This window comes from Rhinolophus sinicus, chromosome 18 (genome assembly GCF_057876585.1).
Source record: "Rhinolophus sinicus isolate RSI-liver-muscle chromosome 18, RSI-T2T, whole genome shotgun sequence".
Classification (NCBI taxonomy): domain Eukaryota; kingdom Metazoa; phylum Chordata; class Mammalia; order Chiroptera; family Rhinolophidae; genus Rhinolophus; species Rhinolophus sinicus.
In genome coordinates, this window is record NC_142518.1 from 38,237,053 (window position 1) to 38,259,774 (window position 22,722).

The window sequence follows — 22,722 nt, forward strand, 5'->3', positions numbered from 1 at the left end:
TCATTGGATAGATGTATGTTATTTATTTGATCAGTTCTCTATTGGTGGGCATCTGGTTGTTTTTCATTTTTTGTTATTACAAACAATGGTACAGTGAATAACCTTGTATACACAACTGGAGGAGAAGTTCCTAGAAATGGAATTTTGGGATCAAAGTCTCATGTGTTTGTAATTTTTATAGTTATTGCAAAATTTCCCTCACCTGACTAATTGCTCTCCTACCAGCAATTTATGAGAGGACTCTCTTTACCTTTGTCAACACAGTGGATTATCAATATTTTCATATTTTACTAATGGTATCTCACTGTAGTTTTCATTAGTATTTCTCCAGGTATGAGGTTAGCTACCATTATTGGCATAGAAGCCACTTATTCATTTTGATACTCAGGGTACAGGTACATGGCCATTACAAATGATCCTAGGTCACTATACTTTCAGAATTTCCTAACCTACTGTCTTGATAGATCTCTGAGCTAAAGAACTTTGTTCATTTCCTTTTATTCCACTCCATTTTTCTAGAACCATCCCAGGCATTTCTTTGGTATCCCAGACATTTTAGTTTAAAACTAGTATTCCTAGGGGCTAACACAGCATCTGGTACAATAGTTAGGGCTTAAACAAAATGTAGAACAAATCAATAAGAACAATACCAGAAGCATTGACTTACTACTTTACATGGCTATGTACCTATGTAACATAAATTACGTAAGTACTTACTTCAGTCTATATTTGCAATGACAATTTCAAAAATGAAGGATAAAACTGCTTTAGACATGACAGTTTAGATGCCACTGTGATCTATTGCTCTGAAGGTTTGTTTTTTTTTTTGCAAAATTAATCCTAAAGTGCTACCTTTCATTATACAGAGAAATTGATTGTTTTATTCTTTCTTTATAAGTAACTTTTAAGATGACGTTGTGTTTACTTTTTGCTTTGTAAGATCTGAAATGGCTTTTGACCGAAAGTCGATTGACCACCGTGGGGGTTGGGTGGGAACATTTTTTTCAGTTTTTCCAAGGAAGGGTGAGGAGAGCAGTGAACTCATTTAAGTTGATTTATCTACACTCTTTTGGCACACAGTTGTGGGACACCTGGCTAAGGTTCTCATAGGGAAGAGAACAGAGTTAACAGAATCTATAACTTTTGATTAAATTATTAACTTTGCCTCATTAGCACCACACTCTAACCACTTCACTTGGGAAGGTATTGTATAGGCATTTATTACTCAGCATATAAATAGTTCCAGCAAAACTTGGGAATCCAAAGCCTGAAGGAGACATCATCATCATCATCATCATCATCATCATCATCATCATCATCATCATCATCAATAGTAATACTAGCTAACATTTATTGAGCATTTAATCTAAAATCCCAACAGGAGCCTTCCAAGCTGTCAGCGGTCGGTGGCGACACCAAGTGGTATTCTGGGTGTACTGCAGCCCTCTCATACTGGCCATAAATCACTCCGGCCCAAGCTCTCCCAAATAACTACTGTATTCCAAGTGGAGCCAATATGCTCGCTCTGTAGAGGTAACTTCATGACAAATATGCTTCTACCCAGATTGCCATCCTTCAATCCGTCTTTTTCTTGTCTCAGAGAAAGAGACATCTTTCCCAAAGTTAGTTTGTATTTTGCATCTCATTTCTATCTCCCCACGTATTTTACTCCATTATTTAACCTTTCCTTGCCTCTTCAATTTCTGTTTCACCAGTGGATCTTCCTATTCAATCTACAGGTAAGCTCCGGTTTCTCCTATCCTGCAATGACAAAAACAAACAAACACCTCAGATTCACCTCCTTAAAAAAGAGTTCCAAAACAGGGAACTTGCTCAAAAGCCTTAATTCTTCTGCAATCAATTTTTCCCCACTTTTTTCAGTTATAGTTTAAATTACTTTCTGAATTAAGTACAAATCTTAGTTGAACATTCAGGATCCTTCAAAATTGCAGCATGATTTATCTTCTGGTTATAGCTCCCCTATACTTGCCTACCCTAAACTTCAACAATGCAGCACTGGTCATGGTGCTCATACGTGATTTGTTTTGCACAAGGTTTTACCTCCACTTATATTTGCCTTTATCAGAGGACTCACTCAGCATAACCTGATTTAATTCATTTTAATTTAATTTAATTTATTTAATTATAATTATTTCTAGTTACTTGTGGTATCTCCCACCCATCCATACACTATGAGAGCCTGAAGGCAGGGACTAAATGTTACCAGATGAAAAAGTAAAAATTAGCTTGGACTGAGAAAGCAAAAATCTGGCCATTCATCATGCTGGAACAACAGACACCTGATAAAGCTAGCTGTAAGTTTAACAGGGAACAATATTTCTCTCAAAGACATGTTGCAGCTGTAAAGTGATAACGACCCCCTTTATCTGAATGATCACCACTTTTTTTATTCACTAAGAAACTTTGTTCTCTATAATCAGAGACTATCAGAAACTTTCTGCTTAAAATCACAGTAGTGAGAATAAAACATCCCATGTTTGTCTGAAAAACATTAAGTTTCTTGGACACAGAGAAGCAGCCTCAATTTTCAATCCAGGTGCAGAGCTTCAGATAAGAGTATCGAGACAACATTCCACATCTATCTTTACTTTGTGGTTCCCAAGGAAACAGGGACTCTGGGTTCACTTCACAATTCAGACCTGATGTTGACCCCTTCACACAGCCCTGCTTTAAGCTTACCAAAACAATGCTTCGTTTAAAATTCACCTAAATTCCACTCTTTCCTATAATGACTCCTTTTCTTTGGTGAGATGTCCCACGACTTCTCTGGTGTGGGGTCTCCCTCATTGAAATGGGTTTAAAAGCCTGACTTTTCATATTACAGATTTGTCCTTGGTGGCCTTACACTGACTGGGCATTTTGTATCCCTGACCACTTAGCTTGTCCAAAGTGGGCATTCAAAATTGCTCACTACAGTAGACACTGAATTAGAGTAATGGGGTTCTAGTTAGATTACTTGGATTGATTATATGGATTCCAGTCTCAGTTCTACCAATAACTAATTATTAGCAGGGTCATCTTAAGTAAGTCAATGCATCCCATAGGCCTGTTTTCTCTTCTGTAAAATGAGGGGATGTTTCTTCCAATACCAAGGCAAGGACTTTGGCGTCAGGTAGACCCAGGTTGAAATTCCAGTTCTACCACTTACTAAGACCTGTGGTTTTTGCTTTTCTGAGCCTCCGTTTTAATTTTAATTATTAAAATGGATATAATACTGAAAACTGCCGTGTAGATTTTCCAGTGTTGCAATGAGGATCGAGTTGGCTGTTACAAGCATCACTACATTTGATCACTATTCTTACTGCTACTCTGTGAACTAGGACAAGTTAACCTTTCTGAGCTTTTTCCCCTTATGAATAAAAGTGGAGAAATAATAGTACGTACCCTAATGGGGTTATTGTGGAAATTAAATGAAATGAAAAAAGTAAAGGGCTTGGAACAGCATTTCGCATATAATTATGAGCTGAAAATACGTGACCTAATAATAATTGGTATTTGATTTTTACTACTAATTACTGTGGGCCAGGAACTCAGGGTGACAATTTCATTCTAAAGACAAAACCAAAAAAGTGTACCGCAGGTTCGAAACAGTAAAACATAATACAGTACTTTTTTCTTTCAAAAGCAATTGACACGCCCAGTACTGGCTTAGGACCCGCCCAAGCTTCATTAAATATGGCAGCTAGCAGGGCCGGCCTACTGCGACTGCGCACGCGGAAACCCCTCCCAGCGCTTCGTTCTCTCTTGCTATCAAGGCCCCGCCGCCTCCCCGGCTGGCTTTACCCGGTCTCCACTCGGCCGAGGTGCGGGGAGAGGGCCAGCAGGGGCGCGCACGCGCAGACGTCAGCTGTGCTCGGCCGATACTTGGCGAGGCGCCTGTCACATGAGCCGCGCGCCAGCTCCGCTCCCCCTCCTCCCCGCCAGGCTGTGAATGAAGCTCTGCCGGCTACGTGGGGCGCTAGCTCAACTTGGTGTTCTGGACGCCAGAGCCGACTGTGCGCTCGGCCCGCCGAGTGCGGGCTCCGCCGCTCCTGACCTCGGCGACAGGTAAAGACAGATGGGCTGTCCCTTCCCCAACAGGTCCTCCGCGGGCCGCTGCCCCCCGGCCCACCCCCGGAGTACCCCCTGGGCGCAGCGACACCGGGAAGCGCTCCCTCGCTGGCTCGGCCCCCCGCAGATGGGGGTTCCCCGTGCCTGGCCGCCTCCGCCTGGCACTCGAAGGAGTTAGACCGGCTAGTTCTAGCCAGTGCAGGGCGGCATCTTCTCGGGAGCCCAGCCCTAGTGTCCCAGCAAGGGTCCCTGCGCTGTCCCAGCGAAGTTTTCTCGCGGAGCGGCGCCAAGCCTGCCTCGCTTTTGAATGGGGGAGGTTAGCTGCAGTCGTCCCCTTTCCAGGACTGGGGCAGGGTGGCTTTGGCTGGTAAAACTCTGTCAAGGCCCCGTTCTTCTCCCTCCTGCTCTGGACTCACAGGTTGGTGTGGATCTTAGTAAAGTGGAGTCCATACTCTCCGAAGAGTAGTTGCTGAGTTTTCCTTTTCCCACTTAACGTGCGGGTGACCGGTTCTCTCCAGACTGTACGGGATTGCGCCTGAGTGCCTTCACCCCCAAGCGCTTTCCCTTCACACTGATGCGCGTTTACCTTTATACATTTCAGAGCAAATCAGTTTCCTGGACTGCCAAGTGAAGTTGTGCGTGTGCCCGTGTGATAACGTCAGTGTAAGCTACCTCAAATAAGCCAGGGAAATCCAGAAGTGTGGAGCATAAAAAACCTGTAAGAATCTGCTTTACATAAACTTCATGCATTTATTAGCAGTTACTCAGTTGGATTTCAGAGATGTTAGATTTCGCCTGATCCCACTAGGCGCAGATCAGTACTATTTAACTGCACGCAAAATAAGAGGAAGGGAAAAAAAGAAAGAAAGCAAACCCCCAAACACTGTCCCAGGTTCCAGATAAGTCATCGGAACGCTTTTTCCTGGTGAATCCATCCTGGGACTTTGTGAGTTCCTAGTTTTCTTGGACTTCGTGAACCTTTTCTTATCCAAAGCTTTGTCTTTTCTTTATTGGTGTTTTGGGGACTAGTGTACACATTTACACTTTTGTCTTTAAAAAAAATCATTAAAGAAGGCCAAAATGATGACTCTCAAGTTTGTATTAGTCTTCAGTACGTGCACGCTAGCACTTTCACTTCAGGGTGGTGTTACTTCTACAGAAGCTATGGAAATAGCAATCTACTTTGATGTACACCAGGTCAAAAAGGTGAGGACATTTTCTTAGAAAAAGCAGATTGGCTCATATGCTAATTAAGGAAGACCAATTTAGTAATTAGGAACTTGTTTAGATGGACAAAGGATTTAATATATTAAACCCCTGAAACAAAATAGTCAGACCTTTTATTTTTTTTTCTCCCATTCCTAGCGTCTGCCTTTTATATCCTTGCGAATAGCATTGTCCTAAGACCGATTTTGACATTTTTAAAATAGGAATGAGCTGAATTAATTTGGCTTCACTTAAATTAGTATTTTATTTTTACATTTTTATTTTTCTTTGGTTCTTCCCCCCCCCCAACCCCCGCTTATAAAAGCGATATATGCTCCCCATAGGACATGAGTGAAGTGTGGGAAAGTACAATGAAGCGGACAGGAAGAACCACGACACAGAGGGCATCACTCTTAACTTTTTATTATACTTCATGTCTTTTCTTTTCCTATATAAGATCTATTTTAAAACTTTAAATAGTCACAAAATTTGCTGTCCTTTCTACTATTTTTTAATGTGAAGTTCGGTGTTTGGAGGTTTAGGAAGGGCATTGGATATCATGCTGCTCTTCACTCCCCAAAACATGGAACATCAAGATAGGAAGGATGCTTAACGGTCATTGGTCATCTCATCCAACCACCCATCCTTTGAGATTCCCAAACCCATTTACTGAAGATCCAGTGATTCATGCACAATTGGACAGCAGCACTCAGTGGCAATATTAACTGACTCTAGATCTTCCCATTCTTTCTTCAGCGATCCCTTTCTGCTTAGGGGGAACTTGGCACTGCCTGTGTCTGTATATCTTTGAAAGAGAGGTTCAGGGAGGGACAGGACATAATTTTCAAGGATTTGAAATGTTGTGTGTGTGTGGTTGTTTTTGTCACTTAGGTGTTCATTTTTTCTGTTTATATTTTCAGGTTCGGGGCTTGAGTCTCTGGCAGAAAGTAAGACGACACAGTTTCTGTTCCATCTACATCACATTCAAGCCTCCCTACAAAACTGGGGGGCTCTGGGAAATTCTGAGCCTGTGACCCCAACGTGAAAGAGGGTAGGATCAACATGGCCATGTGGCAGGGTAAGAAATTAACACTCATTCCTCTAACTGTTTTTTCCTCCATCTCTATCCTCCATCCCTACCTACGCACCCACCCCCCACCACCATGGCAGGCAGCCAGCTGTTTCTTTAATTTAACCCTTTGTCTTCATAAGGACAAAGCATATTGGTTTAAACGAAGTCGCTGCTAGTTAGAAGTTCAAATTATTTTGAAGTGGAAGTAGGAGGGTGGTGGGGGAAGTAGCAGGAAAATGTAGAGCCAGAAGCATTTTCAAAGAACTCCCTTTGTTTGAATGTGTGCTTGTGGGGGTTATATGTGAGGAAACGGGGGACATTTTTTTCATATTTGTGTATTTCATTTGTTTCTGGTAAATTTCTATCATAAGGTTCTCAAATGTGGGGGAGAGATGTCAATACCTCACTGACTTCATCTTCCTAGTAAAGACTTTAAACCATACTTAATGTTACAATGTTTGTATTTGGTGATAGAAGGAAAATGCCTGTTTTAATATTACGAACTACTGGAAAGCAAAGCTCAATGATATCTTACCTGATGTCTTATATCTCTTGTGAACCTGCAAATTCCTACCATGCACAGTTATTTTTTTTTTGGGGGGGGTGGAGGGTTGAGGATTGGCCCTTTGGGAGAGTATCGGAATCTCCAGGGTTACGTGGGATTTTTATGTTTATCAAAAGGGAGTGTGGGTTTAAGAAATGATAGACAAATACTACCAAAATTCAGCTATGACCCACAAAAGGTTAAGGACGGGGTAGAATGAAGAGCTCAGATGTCTATAAATATTCAACAGGTAAGTTTGTTGGTGGTCTAATGTAGCTTTTAAAACTGTCTCCTGTTGGTTATGGCTTCAAGTATGTAGTCACACAAATATAACAACTATTTTTGATGTATGAGGATTGTCAAGTTAAAGATATTTGTTAAACTGGGATTCAGCCTGTATGCCCACTTTGACTCACACGATGGGTATTTATCAGGAGCAGTTTGAATATTCTTGTTTAAAGCCTGAGACATTTCTTCATTCAACAAACAGAATACAGAGATGAAAAAGACATGCAACTCTGGACGGTTCCTTGTCTTAAGGGAAAGACAGACAAATAAACAAATAATTGTGTCAGGTTGAATAAGTGTTAGAATAGGGAGAGGTGAAAAATGCGATGGAAGCCCAGAGGAAAGCATAATGAACCCTGAATTTTGAGCCAGTCTAAAAAAAATGAGTGGGAGTTTGCCAGATGGGCAAATGAGAGAATTGCATTCTGGGCAGACAGAGAAGTACTGTTTGGGAACTTCCAAGTTGCTCTGTCTGCTTCGTGGGGCACGACCTCAGATGAAGCAGGGAAGGTAATCAGAGGCCAGATAATAAAGAGCCTTGTATGTTCTAGGAAGGATTTTACACTTTATCCTGAAGACAAAGATTCTAAACAGGGAAGTCACATAATCAGATTTTGTTTTATAAAGATGACTTTGGCAGCATTGTTGAAGTGGGTTTGGAGCTGGAGAGAATGGAAGCAAGAGCCATTTGGGAAGTTTTGGGTATAGTGGTTTAGGGAAGAGATGGTGAAGGTCTGAACAGAATGGGATGAAGTCTAGAAATGTTCTGTGACTGGATGTGGGAGGAACCGAGCCTGGATTGACAGCCAGCTTGGGTGCTTGGGGCCAGTGGTGCCATTCACTGAGATAGGGAATATGGGAGGTGGAGAGAAGGGCATGGAGATGGTGGGAAGTTAGGGTACTGAGTTTGGTTTGGCCTGTCTTGTTTGAGACACTTGTGGGCTGTCAGGTCATTGTTTAAAAGCCAGTTCTGAAAGTATGGAACTGGAGTTTGTGCAGGTGGGGATCTAAAGTTTTGTTCCTAATGATGCATAAAGAGCTGGTGTGTTTTCTCTGTGTTTAATGAAAGTGTCATTAGTAGTTAATGCTTTATTTGTTTTATAATACAAACATTTTCATGGGTAACACTTCTTAATAAAAAGGTCATTATTTTCTTAATAAAACATTTTGCTATCTCAGGCCCCGAAATCTGATCTGCTTAAAATTACATTGTAGTAAAACCTAATTTTTCTGGCATTAGGAAAGAAGGGAGTACTCCACATGAATAACTGCAGCTCATTTCTGTTTTTGTGCAACCTCTGAAGTGACCAGCAGAGTACAGTGATAGTCTGGGTGGCAATGTAGTACAGTAGTTAAAAGCATGGGTCTGGGTTCAACACAGTTGGTTCCATCATTTGGTAGCTGTGAGACCTTGGGCAAGTCCCTTAACCTCCCGGTATCTCAGTTTTCTCCTTTGTAAAATGGGGATAATAATAGAATGTATGTTACCTGATTGTCGTGAAGATTGATTAAATTAATATATGCAAAGCACTTGGAACATAGTATGTGTGCCATTTTTATTAGTAGTAAGATGTTTAGAATATTGTGTATCATATGCATTCAGTAAAATTTAGCAATAGCTGTTGTTTCTACTATACTTCTTCTATTACTACTATTATTAATACTATTATTTTGTTGTAGCTTGAGGTGGGACTGGGACTGTGTTCTATGGAGGGAATTGCATGTTGCCCTTGGATGTCCTGCCCTATGGTAGTCTGTTTGGGACTTTAGGTAGAGGGTTAGAGCTGAAGAGAGCCTTAGAAAACAACCCTTAGAGGTTAAGTGACACTCCCATAGTCACACAGGTTGATAGTAGTGACAGGACTAAAACTCAGGTCTCCTGATTCCCTGTTCCAATTTTCTTTCCATGGGCTCATGGAAGAGGGTATGTGTGGGCCTTTCAGCTCAAGGAAGCTCCGAGTCAGTCTCTGGAGCTCGCTGAGGAACTCTAAGAACTGGAGGAAGCCAAGTCTCCTTAGTCTCTCAGGTCAATGCTGTTTAATTCCTCCATGGAGAATTGGCTCAAAACTCCCATACCTGTTAAACATGAACAACATTCTTATTTTGACTTCATTTGATGGAGCCCTCTAATCCATTTCCTGGCCACTTTAAACAGAGTGTACTGGGCATAATTTAATATTTTTGATAACTAAGGGTCATTATTAATAATACCAGTTTTATTAGTCTAATGGTCAAAACAATTTCGGATGGGATAAAGTTGGAGACTTGTGTTGTCAGGTGTTATTTATTCAGTTAACATGTATGAAGCACTAGTTGTGCACCAGGCACTATGCTGGGCCTTAGAGAGGTAATGGTCAGTAAAAACAGGTATGGTCTCTGCTCTCGTGGAGCTTACCAAATAAGATAAAGGTAGCATTTCAAGTTCATGAGTTTATTTAGTGCTTAACAAATGTACTGAATTAATTTGGAAAAATCACAGTAGTGTAAATTTAGAAGGATTAAAATGGTTTCTTAATAAAGAAGGGGGTGCATCAGAATTGCCTGCTCAGGTCTCATCCTTGCAAATTGTGATTCAGTCTTAAGACCTGAGCATTTAAAAAAGCTCTGTAAGAAATTCTGGTGTGTAATCCTGTTTGGGAACTGTTGTATTAAAGAATGAAAAGATTTTTGTTTTGTTTTTTAAAACAGAGAAATGGTAAAGGAACTCAAAAAATATAGGAGACTATCAAATCTTGGGGTAGGGAAGATATTTATATGCATAATATCTAAGGTAGAATAATGAAGAAAAATATAATCAACTATATGAAAATTTTAAATTTCTGCACAAAACCATAAATACAGTTAATGAGAAAACTAAAAACAATTGCAACAAGACTCATTATCCTTAATACATAAAGTCCTATAGAGCAGAAAGAAAAATACAAGTAGTTTACTGGAAAAATGGGCAAAGGATGGGAATAGGAAAATATATAAAAGAAGAAATTTAAATCACCAGTAAACATGAAAAAAAATTCTTAGTAGTAAATAAAGGGGAATTAAAATGGTATACCATTTTCTCCACTAAAATTTGCAAAGATTAAAAATGAATGACAAAGGAAAATCCAAGGCGGCAGAGTAGATAAACACTTGTGCCTGCGTCCTTTCATAAATACATTTAAATTACAACTAAATTACAGAACAGTCAACCTGAAGAACCATCTGAAGTCTAGCTGAACAGAAGTTTTATGACTAAGGATATAAAGAAGCCACATTGAGACTGAAAAGAAAAAAGAAAGAAATGACAAAACTCAGTGTTGGCAAGGACATTCGCACACACTTCTGATGGGAATATCAATTTGGCAATATTTATGAAAACCTTTTGACCCGACAATTCCCTTTCTTGGAATTTATCCTAAGGAAATAAATGTGCACAAAGGATGTGCACAAAGGTGTATCAATAAGGATATTGATCGCAACATTTTCTATAGTGGGAAAATTGATAGCACTTGGCATTATGATGCATTGATACCGTGGAACACTATAGTTACTAAAATGATGATGCAGAATTGTATTTAACATAGAAATGGGTTCATGATAGATGTTAAATGGTGGGGTGAGGGAAGCAGATCTCAGAGCAGCTCTTTTATCTCTATTGCTAAAATAGTTAAAAGTGTGGACTCTGGGCTTAGAGTTAGATTCAAATCCCACCTTTATCAGCTGCCCGATGTTGGGAAGTTACTTACTTCAGTGTTCCTCAACTTCTACATCAGTAAAAGAAGCACAAAATAGCAGCAAACATAATACTTCCCCATTTGTACACCCATGAGGATCCCCTGTGGGTCTCGTAAACCTTCCCAAGCCCAAGCCTCACCCAGCACGATGAAATCTGAATCTCTGGGGATGGGATGCAGCAGTCAGAAATTTGGAAGTCCCCTAGCTGACTACAATGTATAGACAAGTTTGGGAACTGCTGAGTGAACACATGGAGGTGGATGGGAGGATTAAATGAGAAAATCACAGTGCCTGACATGTGGTAAGTACTCAGTATATGGTAATTGTTATGAGTAACTTATTGTTTGTAGTACGATCCATTTCAACATATGTGCTTGTGTCCATGTATATGTAATATAAATTCCAAGGGGATATACACAAAAGTATTTTAAAAATTACAGTTAACTTTATTTTTGCTTATTTGTATCTTCCAATTTTTCTGTAAGTAGCATGGATTCCTTGTTAATTTAAAAAAGGATAGTTTCTGAAGGAAATACCAGATATATGTGCACAGCTTTATATACTAAGGTATTTAGTAGAGTGAAAGACTGAAGACACCGTTTACATAGTAGGGGAGTGTAAGTAAATTGTGGTAGGTCAACGGAGTAAAATATCTGCCCATTAAAAATCAAGAGTAATGCTGAGGAAAATTTTCAGGGTATAATGGAAAGTTATGGGATTATCCCATTTCTGGCTTTTTAATTTAAGTGTGGGTTTATGTGTATCTCTGCGTGTTTCATGTTATATGCACACCTATGAATATGGTGATCAATACAGAATAGAAGGAAATGAGCCAAAGTTGTTAAAGTGGCTACCTCTAGGTAGTAGGATGCATTTATTTTTCTTTTTTGCTGCTTTTATTTTCCAAATATTACACGGTGACTATGTATTACTTTTATAACCAGAAAACAAGTGATTTGAAAATGAGATATAAAATAACAGTGCCTCCTGCAAGGAGTGGATTGCGTGGACTTCTGGACAGCTGCTTCAGTCATTCTGTATCCCCTTTACCTCCAAACTGAAAAAAAGAAAAGAAAGAAACCAAGTCCCCGAGGGTTTGGTTAGAGCAGTTTTTTTGTTATTAATACTTGCTGAAGTACTCTTGTAATTTTTGGCCATCTCTCCTGTTGACTCCAAAAAGTTTTTTGGGAGTGAGAGTTGGGACAGGGAGATTGTACGAAAATGGGGAAATCACACTTAATTTAGTGTGGGAATTACACAATAAAGCGAGGTGACAAAATATGTCAGGGTAAGCATAAAAATAAAGCACAGAAAAATTGTAATAAAATAGATAGTTGAAATGGCAAACTGTTCTGTTGGCTTCAGATCCAGAGGAACCATGTTTCAACCTTGCAGTTGGTTTTTTGTTTGTTTGTTTGTTTGTTTGTTTGTTTAGCACATCACAGTGTATCTGTAAACACTGCTGATTGAGCTAACACATGCTAGGGGAGCATCACAGAGCAGTCAGTGAATTGATGACAGGCCTTCAATATGAAATCTGTATAGCTGTCTGGCTTGATAGGTGGACCACCATCACCTAGGAAAAGCCATCTGCTCCTGCCTGTTGACCAAAACGGTAGTGTCTGTGTGACTCTCAGAAGTCATGTTAGAGCAGGAGTAAAGAAACAGAGTCCCTCCTCCCCTTTTCCTTTTCCTCTGTGGCCCAGTGTCTCACCTACAGCAGGTACAGAAATGAGGTCTTTGTTTCTCTGCACTATTGCCCTTTTATAGCTCCTCAGTGGGGCAGACAGGTGGGGGATGGATTATGATGAGAAGCATTGAGTAGGGGGTAAACCAAAACAATCTTTCAGATAACTTTTCTCTCAGAGCCAGCTACTTCTTCCCAAGCATATGGTTGTGGAAGGAGTATGGGCCTTGGAATCTGATACACCTGGATCTGAATCCAGCTCTGCCAGTTGGTAGCCAAGTTACCTAAACTCCCAAAGTCTCAATTGTCTCAGCTGGGGTCAAGTGTAGTCTCTGGAGACAGACTCCTTGGGTTTGTAGCCTGGCTTGATCATTGCTAGCTGTGGGCAAGGTATTTCATCTCTTTTGTGCCTCACCCTCTTCATCTATAAAATGGAGTTAATAATGATAATACCTACTCATAGGATTATTGGGGGATAAAGTGAGTTAATATGCACATATACATCCTTGGAACACTGCCTGGCACTTGTTAAGCTCTCACAAATGTTGACTTTTACTATCATAATATGCAAAAGGATATGACACTATTTTACCTCCCACAGTTGTAGATGAGAATGAGAATCACCAAAATGCCTGGCCTGTCTTAGTTGCTCTGTATAATAACTGCAGCAGCAGCAGCAGAAAAAAAAAAAAAAAAAAAAAAAGATATGCTCTTAAAGGGATGTTTTTAAGCTGGAAAGGGCCTTTCGAGGTGATCTAGTGCAAATGTCTCATCTTGCAAAGGAGGAAACAGGCCCGGTGAAATTCCTCTGGGTCATACAGCTGTCAAACGATGCATAGAGCTAGGACTTGCCCCTGGGCTCCTGATAATCGATGCTGCCTGGCCCGCTCTCTGCCCATCTGTCTGCCTGTGTAGCCCTACTCGTTGCATTGCCTCACTTAGGCTTGGCTGTTTTACAGTTTTCGGCTAAATGTTAGTCTTTCCCTACTATGCTTTATTGCTACTTGGACAAGTTCAGGGTTTTTTGTTTGTTTGTTTGTTTTGTTTTGTTTTGTTTTGTTTTTACAAAGAATTGTCTTGTCATTGAGGCTTCCAGGGTGTGTTTTTTTTTCTTCCCATCACTCTGTTAGCATTTTTTGAAATAAACTATAGGTTCTTATGTTTTAACCAAAATTGTGATTCAGAGCTTCCTGTTTCTGTAAGGCAGTTCTGTGCGTGGTAGGACGGGGAAGAGGGTAGACTAGAAAGTTTCACTACAGGTGGCAACAGATGCCAGATTCTTCTTATTTTTCCTACCTTCTGTTAACACACAGGTATTTATAGACCTGTGGTCAGACCAAAGAAGCTGTTGAGGAGTTACTAGGATGAGGTAACCCCCTGAATAATGGCATATTTTGAAGTTTTTCAACCTAATACCATTCAGGCATTAGGTACCATTTTATTGTATTTATTGAAGATTTCTGCCCTGACTACTTACATGAAGAGCAACACAGAAATTGCAACGTAGAGCAGTTAGAAATAAATCCAGGACAGGGCCCATCTAGTGAAGATGAACTGGGTATCACCAGGTGTATGAAATACTCTGGGCACTCAATTTTTCTTGTCTTCTGGGCCCCACACAAAAAGATAAGCACAAGCCGCTATGGAAGGCAGGGTGGAGGTTCCTCAAAAAATTACGAACAGAATTACCATATGACCCAGCAATCCCTCTCCTGGGTATCTACCCAAAAAGTCTGAAAACATTTATACATAAAGACACGTGTGCTCCAATGTTCATTGCAGCTTTGTTTACGGTGGCCAAGACATGGAAACAACCAAAATGTCCTTCGATAGATGAATGGATAAAGAAGTTGTGGTATATATACACAATGGAATACTATTCGGTGGTAAGAAAAGATGATATAGGAACATTTTTGACAACATGGATGGATCTTGAGAGTATGATGCTGAGTGAAATGTCAGACAGAAAAAGCAGAGAACCATGTGATTTCACTGATAGGTGGTATATAAACCAAAAACAACAAAGGGACAAGGCAAACGAATGAGAAACAAAAACTCATAGACACAGACAATAGTTTAGTGGTTACCAGAGGGTAAAGGGGTTGGGGGTGGGAGATGAGGGTAAGGGGGATCAAATATATGGTGATAGAAGAAGAACTGACTCTGGGTGGTGAACACACAATGGGATTTATAGATGATGTAATACACAACTGTACACCTGAAATCTATGTAACTTCACTAACAATTGTCACCCCAATAAACTTTAATAAAAAAAAAGATAAGCACACTAAATTACATTGTTGACATCTTCTGGCCAAAAAAATGTTCAGAACTAGAGAAACCCTGGCCCCGTTCGTACTAAGTCTTCTTTCTGGTGTTTCCACTGCCCTCCCTTGGCCTGGCCTGACCTGTGGCCACTCGTGACGCAACACCGAATATTCTCAGGTTGAAATCATGATCTTGAGATTAGTGAGAGGCAGGTGGGCAGAGGAATTGCCACCATCCAAATTCCCAACTCTGCCAAGGCCTTCTTTCCCTTGGGTTCTACTGGTAATAAACAATAATACTAGATGCCTCTTCATCTTGCCGTCTCTACATTAAATAACCGTACCACCATCCACTCAGACATCAAAGCCGAAAGTCTGTGAGGCACCCCAGTCCTTGCTCTTCCCTACGTGCAGTCCACCCGTGGTGGCCTAGGTCATTTCAGTCGGTCGCATTCCTGGCAAATACCTACTTACCTTTCAGCCATCAGCTCAAGAGTTGCCTCTTCTCTGCGGTCTTTCCCAAAACCTTGCCCATCCTCTGGTAAAATTTGCCTTTCCCTTCTTTTTGTGTCTCCCCAATGTATTGTATACCCCTAGAAGGCATTGGATGTATTTGTTCAGTACTTCTGTTTTTGTGTCTGCTGTGTGCCAGGCACTGCATTGGGTAAGTGCTGGGGTTATAGCAGTGACCACAAAAACCATGATTCTTGCCCACCTAAGCCTTGCAGTCATGTGTGGGAGTTGGAATGCAAACAGATAAATACACAAATATTTCATTATGAAGTGTTGTGAGTGCTGCCCTGTTTCCCCCAAAATAAGACCTAGCCAGACAATCAGCTCTAATGTATCTTTTGGAGCAAAAATTAATATAAGATCCAGTCTTATATTACCATGTTTCCCGAAAATAAGACCTAGCTGGACAATCAGCTCTAATGTGTCTTTTGGAGCAAAAATTAATATAAGACCAGGTATAATATAATATAATATAATATAATATAATATAATATAATATAATATAAATAATAAAGACCGGGTCTTAATTTTTGCTCCAAAAGACGCATTAGAGCTGATGGTCCGGCTAGGTCTTATTTTTGGGGAAACATGGTATGAAGTAAAGTCCTATGAAAATGAATAATAAATGTGACATAATTTATTGGGCAGAAAGGTCTGGGAGGAAGTGACAAGTTCAGCTGAGACTGTAAAATGAGTAGGAGCTAATCCAGGCAAAGAGTTAGGGGGAGAGCATCTCAGGCATAGGAAATGAAGTGGAAATCCCTGAGGTGGAAAGAGTCTGGATTCTTCCCCAGCACGGTCCTGTGTAGCTGGGACATAGTGAATGAGGTATACAGGGGCACGGGATGAAATTGGAGTGGTGGGCAGGTCACTGAGTTTGTAGGCCATGTTACTAAGTATCCTAAGTACAATGTGAAGGCTTTGTGGATAGATTGGATAGGGCAGAGTGCCAATGAATGAGAGGGGAGTGTCTTTTTCGTCTTCACATACCACCTACCTAGCAGAGAGTACCTAGCACATCCTGTGTGCGAATTGGGTCTTCAATAAGTGATAATTGCCTTGCCTTCCTACCAGAATTGCCATGGGATCTAAGTGAAGTCAAGTATGCTAAGGTGCTTCGCAAAATATCAAATGTTAAACAAGTGTTATTTAGATGTGATTCACTAGATTCTCTGCAGTGATGCTTACAGATGTTCACTGTCACTGAAAAAAAGAAACTGGATTCTCTGTTTAACTAGCAAAATCTCTCAGTCAGATCATCCCATGCCATGAATATGCAGATGTATTGAGTTCTTACGTATTCAAAGTTGTCTCCATTGCCAGTGCCTTTATCTAATTACGACAGAGTGGAAACCACCTTACATTACACCATTATGTAGCACTCCTGGTTAGAGACCTTGAATTCACTCCACAAAATTTCCGAACCTAAGGAATTCCTTATTCAAGAGCTGGATTAATTCTGAGGAATAGCGCCCTCTGAATTTGCATTTGGATGGGGGCAAGGTGAAGCACAGCAGGGTGTGGCTGCCACCACCTGTGACACTTGGTTTTCTACACTGTGTTAGAAGATCTAACAAAATCCTCAGTGAGCTGCTATTTTTATGTTAAAATACCTAGTTCTCTATTTGAGCTGCAGGACTGTTAGGCGATTGATTTAAAAGCCTCTGTGAGGTGTTTGTGGGAGTATAAATTGTTAGAGCCCCTGTGGAGGGCAGCTTGGAAGTCCTTATCAAAATGTAAGCTGTGTATACCTTTTGTTCCAGTGACTCTAGTCTGAAAAGGAATTGTACTTGTTAAAGGATGTTAGTTGCTTTCGTTGTTGCCATTTTTTCACTATCGACAATGTTGATGTCCATTATGAGAGACTAGTTATATTCATAACGGTGTATACACACGATGAAATACTGTGCATTTCACTCAAAGGAGTGAGGTAGATCTATATACAATGACAGGGAATACTATCCACAATACATTTTAAGTGGGTAAAAAGGTGCAGAATGGTATTGTCTGATGCCATTTATATAAGAAAGAAGGGGGAGGTAGAGGATAGATAGATATGAGTTTGTATATAAGTATACTTATATATGTATAGACATTTTCTGGAATGATGCACAAGAAACAGTTATTATTACTTTGGAAATTAGGGGTGGCAGGGCTAAGGGTTCTTCATTGTCACTTGCTACCTTTCTATACTGCTTGACTTGTTTACAACAAGCTATAATGCCTTTAAATAATAGCATTTAAGTAAAACCCACACCCCACTTGATTCTTTTCTTGACACTATTATACTACGAAATAAAAGGTGTAATAGTGATTGAGGTGAGAGGTGAGGTCTGAAGTACAGGAGGCCGAGTCTGGGCAAATCAAGGACCTCTGAAATCTACCAGGGAATCATCATGGTGGCGGGGGTGGGGGGTGGGGGGGAGGGGCGGGGGAGGAGCTGTGGCTTTGTTAAAGCTTCATCCTGAGAAAGTGAGATAAAATTAGGTAAAAATCTTGTTTTTATTAGGTTTTGGGGGGTATGAAGCAATTTTAATTTTTTTATTAGTTTTGATCTGTGAATATTTTAATACCTAAGTAGCATAGCAGTTGTATTCTAGGCCACAGTTAATTATCTCCGTGTCTGGATAAATTGTTGTTCTTGCTTAACTTGTTTAAATATTGTAAGTGAATGGCAGGCTACAATTTCTTGAGCTTTTTGCTTAAGGACCTGAGGAGAACTGCAGGTATGATCTTATGGTTGAAGTCGAGAAGATATAAGTAGCCTGATATTTACATTAAAATGTTGTGATTAAATTTAATCCCAAAATGCTTCAAGATCATTTTAGCCCTCTTTCCCCTCTCTTCCCCCCAAAAGAAGGCTTTTGCCTGAGATACAAGAAGTAAAAGGAATGTCTAGCTAAATGTCCTGTTGATTTGGTTAATGAATAGTTCCTTCACTCAGTTGTGTGTGTTTAGAAACTAGAGTCACTAGCCTGTCTTAACTGACCCTGCTTCTCGAGTATTTGAAATTTTAGCCAGGAGATGGATGGTAGAAAACAATGGCTTAAGAAGCAAGCCAGATTTTACTCTTGGATATATAATTATATGCATAAGGCATGTAATTGGGCAGGTGGCAGAGACTAGCATGATGGGAACAATTGTGAGAAAGGAGAAAGGCTAAGTAATTTCAGGGTGTAGATTGGTATAGAAAGACTGGAATCATAGAGTGCAACCTTTGAGAGATTTTTCGGTTATGGCAATCAGAGCACAAGGAGCTACCTGGAATATGGTTTGAGGTTGAACCCAAACCTGGACCTAGAAGTTATGCTTAGAGAACCAGACAGGAGGATTCTCATCTTTGCTGGTGATCATAGAAGCTGTTAGAAATGGCTCCAGCTTGGCCTAGGTGTAAAGGAGGGAGGAACTGGGACAAGAAACCAGACATCCTAGAAAGACGGACAGAGAAGACCCAAGCCATGAGTGGGCTGGACTTTGTATCTACTGAGAGCCGGTACTTGGCTGCCTGTGTAGAGGATGTTACTGAGAGCTTCACTCCATAGTAAAGCATTCGGATTTGACTGAGGTCGAGGAAGGGAACAGATACTTGGATACTTAGTGTGTGCCTTTTCCCAAGTGCTTTACATGGATTCTGAGCTAGTACCTGATAGAGATATAATTAGGAATGGCAGAGTCTGGCTCTAGAACCTGTGCTCATAGTTATTCTGTGTTCGTAGGACCATCACTCCAAGAATCCCTCGTCCACCACCAGCCCAAAACAATCAGGGCGGAAGCCAGCTGAAAGAAGGAAGCTTTCTATTAGAGAACCCTTGTTGTGGTACCAATGAGCAAGTGAAATGATCTCAAGGGAGTAAGAAAGCGGAAGGCTTGAATAAACAGCTGATAAATGAAATACAATTCTGTGGCCAAAGTTCTGGATTCTTTCTATATTGAAGAACATAATTTAGTGAGTATCTTCTGTGTAGAAGACACTGCTAGGTGTCACATGTGGGACTAAGAGGAATCAGAAGCAGATACTGTCCTTCCAACAGCTAGTCTCTGAGGAAGTTAAAATATGTGCACAAACAACCATGACTCAAGCTAATGCTGGATACACATTAGAAGAGAGGTTTAGAATCCCCTAGGAGTCAGACCAAAGTGAGGTGGTGGCCGCTGAGGCAGACCACTCAGGTACTGTGTTTTCCCCAAAATAAGACCAGGTCCTATATTAATTTTTGCTCCAAATGACGCATTAGGGCTTATGTTCAGGGGATGTCATCCTGAAAAATCATGCTACGGCTTATTTTCCGGTTAGGTCTTATTGTGGGGGGAACATGGTAGACCACAAAGGTGAGGTGGTGGCCTCTCACGGAGCATGGTGTGAGGTTTTCTATAGTTGTTGATGTTGGAGATAGGATTTCAGGCAGCAAAGTACAGGGTCCATTTGGGGTAGTGAGAAAAGTATCATGCCAAGCCCGTAACATTTATTTGCATTGCCTCATTCAATCCTCATAATAACCCTCTATTGACCAAGTGACTTATTGTGAAAACCAGGGAACTTTTGAGAGTGAAGTGGTGTGCTAATCAGAGGGTACGCATAGACAGTGACTGACCCAGGAAAACCAGGACATATGAGGCAGGTGGTATTACCCTCATTACACAAATGAGAAAAATGAGGCTCTAAGTCACATAGCAAGGAAGTGGTAGAGCCAGGACTTAAATTCCGCTCTGGTTCCTTAGCTAAGAGATCCATACTTCATTCTGTAAGCGATGGGGGACAATTGAAGGGTTTTGAGCAGAGAACGTCATGGTTAGAGCTGTGTAAAACAGATGGGAAGGAGATACTGGAATTGGGGAGATTGCTGAGAGAGAGTCAGGTAGAACATTATGAGGGCCTGGATATAAGATGTTGACTTTGGGGATTTAAAGCAAGGCGTCAGCGTGAGAAACATCACAAAGGAAGAAATGACAAAACTTGACTATTGGTCAACTTCAGAGGGAGACAAAGAAGAAAGGATGACTCAGGATTTCAAGTTGTTGTTATTATTGGTTGTCAAATGATCTTTAATTGAAATATTTTCCTCTGTAGTTCTTAACTAGCTGGGCCTTCCCCCGCTGTTGATGACTGTTGATGTCATCTGTGATGTCTTGAGGGTGGCGGTCCTCAACATTGTGGCCCCCCAGACTGGGCTGGCCCCAAGATCTCTTTAATGGTTCTCTATTTGGAGAGTTTTGTAGCTAAAGATCGGTACCACATCTGTCTGCCAATGTTGACAGTCTTATCAAAAGTGGTACCTCCACTGTGCTTGATGTTTTTTCCTTCTTTCTGTCTCCTGGCGGTTCTTTGAGGGCTTTGGTGATCAGGGCAGGAGGCCCTACCTCAGTCTGGGCCTGTGTTCTGCATGGTCAGTTGCACTGTAATCCTCAGACCCTTCCAATCACTGGTTGCTTTGGCGTTGTCATCACCGACCTTTTTTGGAGACAGACCCAGGGGGCTGATTTTGGGGGCCTGGGCAGACGTGGCACTGACTTCCCCAGTGGTGCAACTCAGGTATACAACTTTGATCTCGTTGGGGTTGAACTTCGGCAGCATGGTGGACGCGGCTGGTGTGGGATGGACCTGAATTCGGGATGACTGAAGAAAGTTGAAGCTTGGCCTCCAAGCTGAAATCCCAAAGCTCAAATTATTTTAGTGAGAACATTGTTAACCAAAAGTAGCCATTGCAACCTAGAAAAGTAATGTGAGTTTTTATTAGCATTCTAGACTAAGAGAAATTCCGCTTCTCAGTGCAGTTGACTTACTGACTTGTAATCATGAACAAGTTATTTAACCCTCCTTTGCCCATATTTACTTAGCTGTAAAATGTAATATTATCTGTCACTAAACAGCCTCTGAAATAGCTCAGCTTGCCTGAATTTTTTTTTAAATTTTATTTTATTAAATTTATTGGGGTGACAATTTTTAGTAAAATTACATAGATTTCAGGTGTACAATTCTGTATTACATCATCTATAAATCCCATTGTGCGTTCATCACCCAGAGTCAGTTCTCCTTCCATCACCATATATTCGATCCCCCTTACCCTCATCTCCCACCCCCCACCCCCTTTAACCTCTGGCAACCACCAAACCATTGTCTGTGTCTATGAGTTTCTGTTTCTCATTTGTTTGTCTTGTTCTTTTGTTGCTTTTGGTTTATATACCACATCTATTCGGCGGTAAGAAAAGATGATATAGGAACATTTGTGACAACATGGATGGATCTTGAGAGTGTAATGCTGAGCGAAATAAGTCAGACAGAAAAAGCAGAGAGCCTGAATTTTTTTTTAACCTCCACATTTTCTAAATTTGAGTGCTTGTGCTCAGCAATGTGAAATTGAATCTCAGTGATGAAGACACTCACTTTTATGTGGTCAAAACAATAATCATAATATTGATAACGCTGCGTTGTCTCCCTTTTTTGAACTCCTGCTTCTGTTATCACCTTTAACTAATTGCCAGATTAATTCTAATGCCTGCTTTATAACATCTTTTCTATTGTTGTCTTAAACTGCTTTAAGTTCTTTATTATGGTTTAAATTTTTAATTATTTTTATTAGCTCCCTGGATAGAGTGGAAAATGTACTGCCTTAAATCGAGGTACCCAGGAAATACTGATTGATTTGATTTGACCAGTATAATGGCACAATAGGACTGCTTCTCCTTTTGCTTTGTACATTATACTTTACTAATACGGTCTCAAGTAGTAGTATTAGCTTTTTGGTAGCTACATCTTACTGTGAGGTCATAATGAGCCCAAGGCCTACTCTTTCTCCAAGTATGTCTCTATGTCTCTCTTTTTATCTTTTATTTTTATTTTTTTAGAGAAACCTTTCTGGTCTAGGTTTTACTTAAATCTTAATGTAGTTAAATTTTTATTTCTTGTTCATCTTGTTAGCATTATTATCATACCTATTTCATAAACAACTTTAAGTAATTAATAAAATATTGCTTGGTATATTAGTTTTCTATTGCAGCATAATAAATTACCACAAACATAGTGGCTCAAAACAGTACCCATTTATTATCTCACAGTTTCCATGGGACATGAGTCTGTCATAGCTTAGCTGGGTCATTTGCTGGGTCTCTCAGGCTGCAATCAAGCTGTTGACTGGGATCGCAATTTCATCTGGGGTTTGGGGTCTTCCAAGTATACATAGCTGTTGGCGGAATTTAGTTCATTGTGTTTGTAGGATTGAGTCCATCAGATCCTAGGGTCCACCTGTCATTCCCTCCCACAGGGCCCTGTCCATAGGTTCTTCACAGCGTAGTAACTTGCTTCTTCAAGGCCAGCAAGAGATAAAGTCTCTATGTCATGTGAGCAAAAAGGAATCCCATTTGTGTG

At 40.5% G+C, this 22,722-nt stretch overlaps 1 protein-coding gene across 1 annotated transcript in view; it reads left to right on the forward strand.

The window, feature by feature from the left end:
• Positions 1-3,801: 3,801 nt before the first annotated feature.
• The window catches only part of CLCN5 (Cl-/H+ antiporter 5), a 170,389-nt gene continuing 151,468 nt past the window's right edge, over positions 3,802-22,722 (forward strand). The window contains exons 1-3 of the mRNA XM_019718727.3: positions 3,802-4,068; positions 4,673-4,789; positions 6,198-6,355. Coding sequence (XP_019574286.1) covers positions 6,340-6,355 — 16 coding nt within the window. The 5' untranslated portion in view covers positions 3,802-4,068; positions 4,673-4,789; positions 6,198-6,339. The remainder of the gene's footprint in view (positions 4,069-4,672; positions 4,790-6,197; positions 6,356-22,722) is intronic.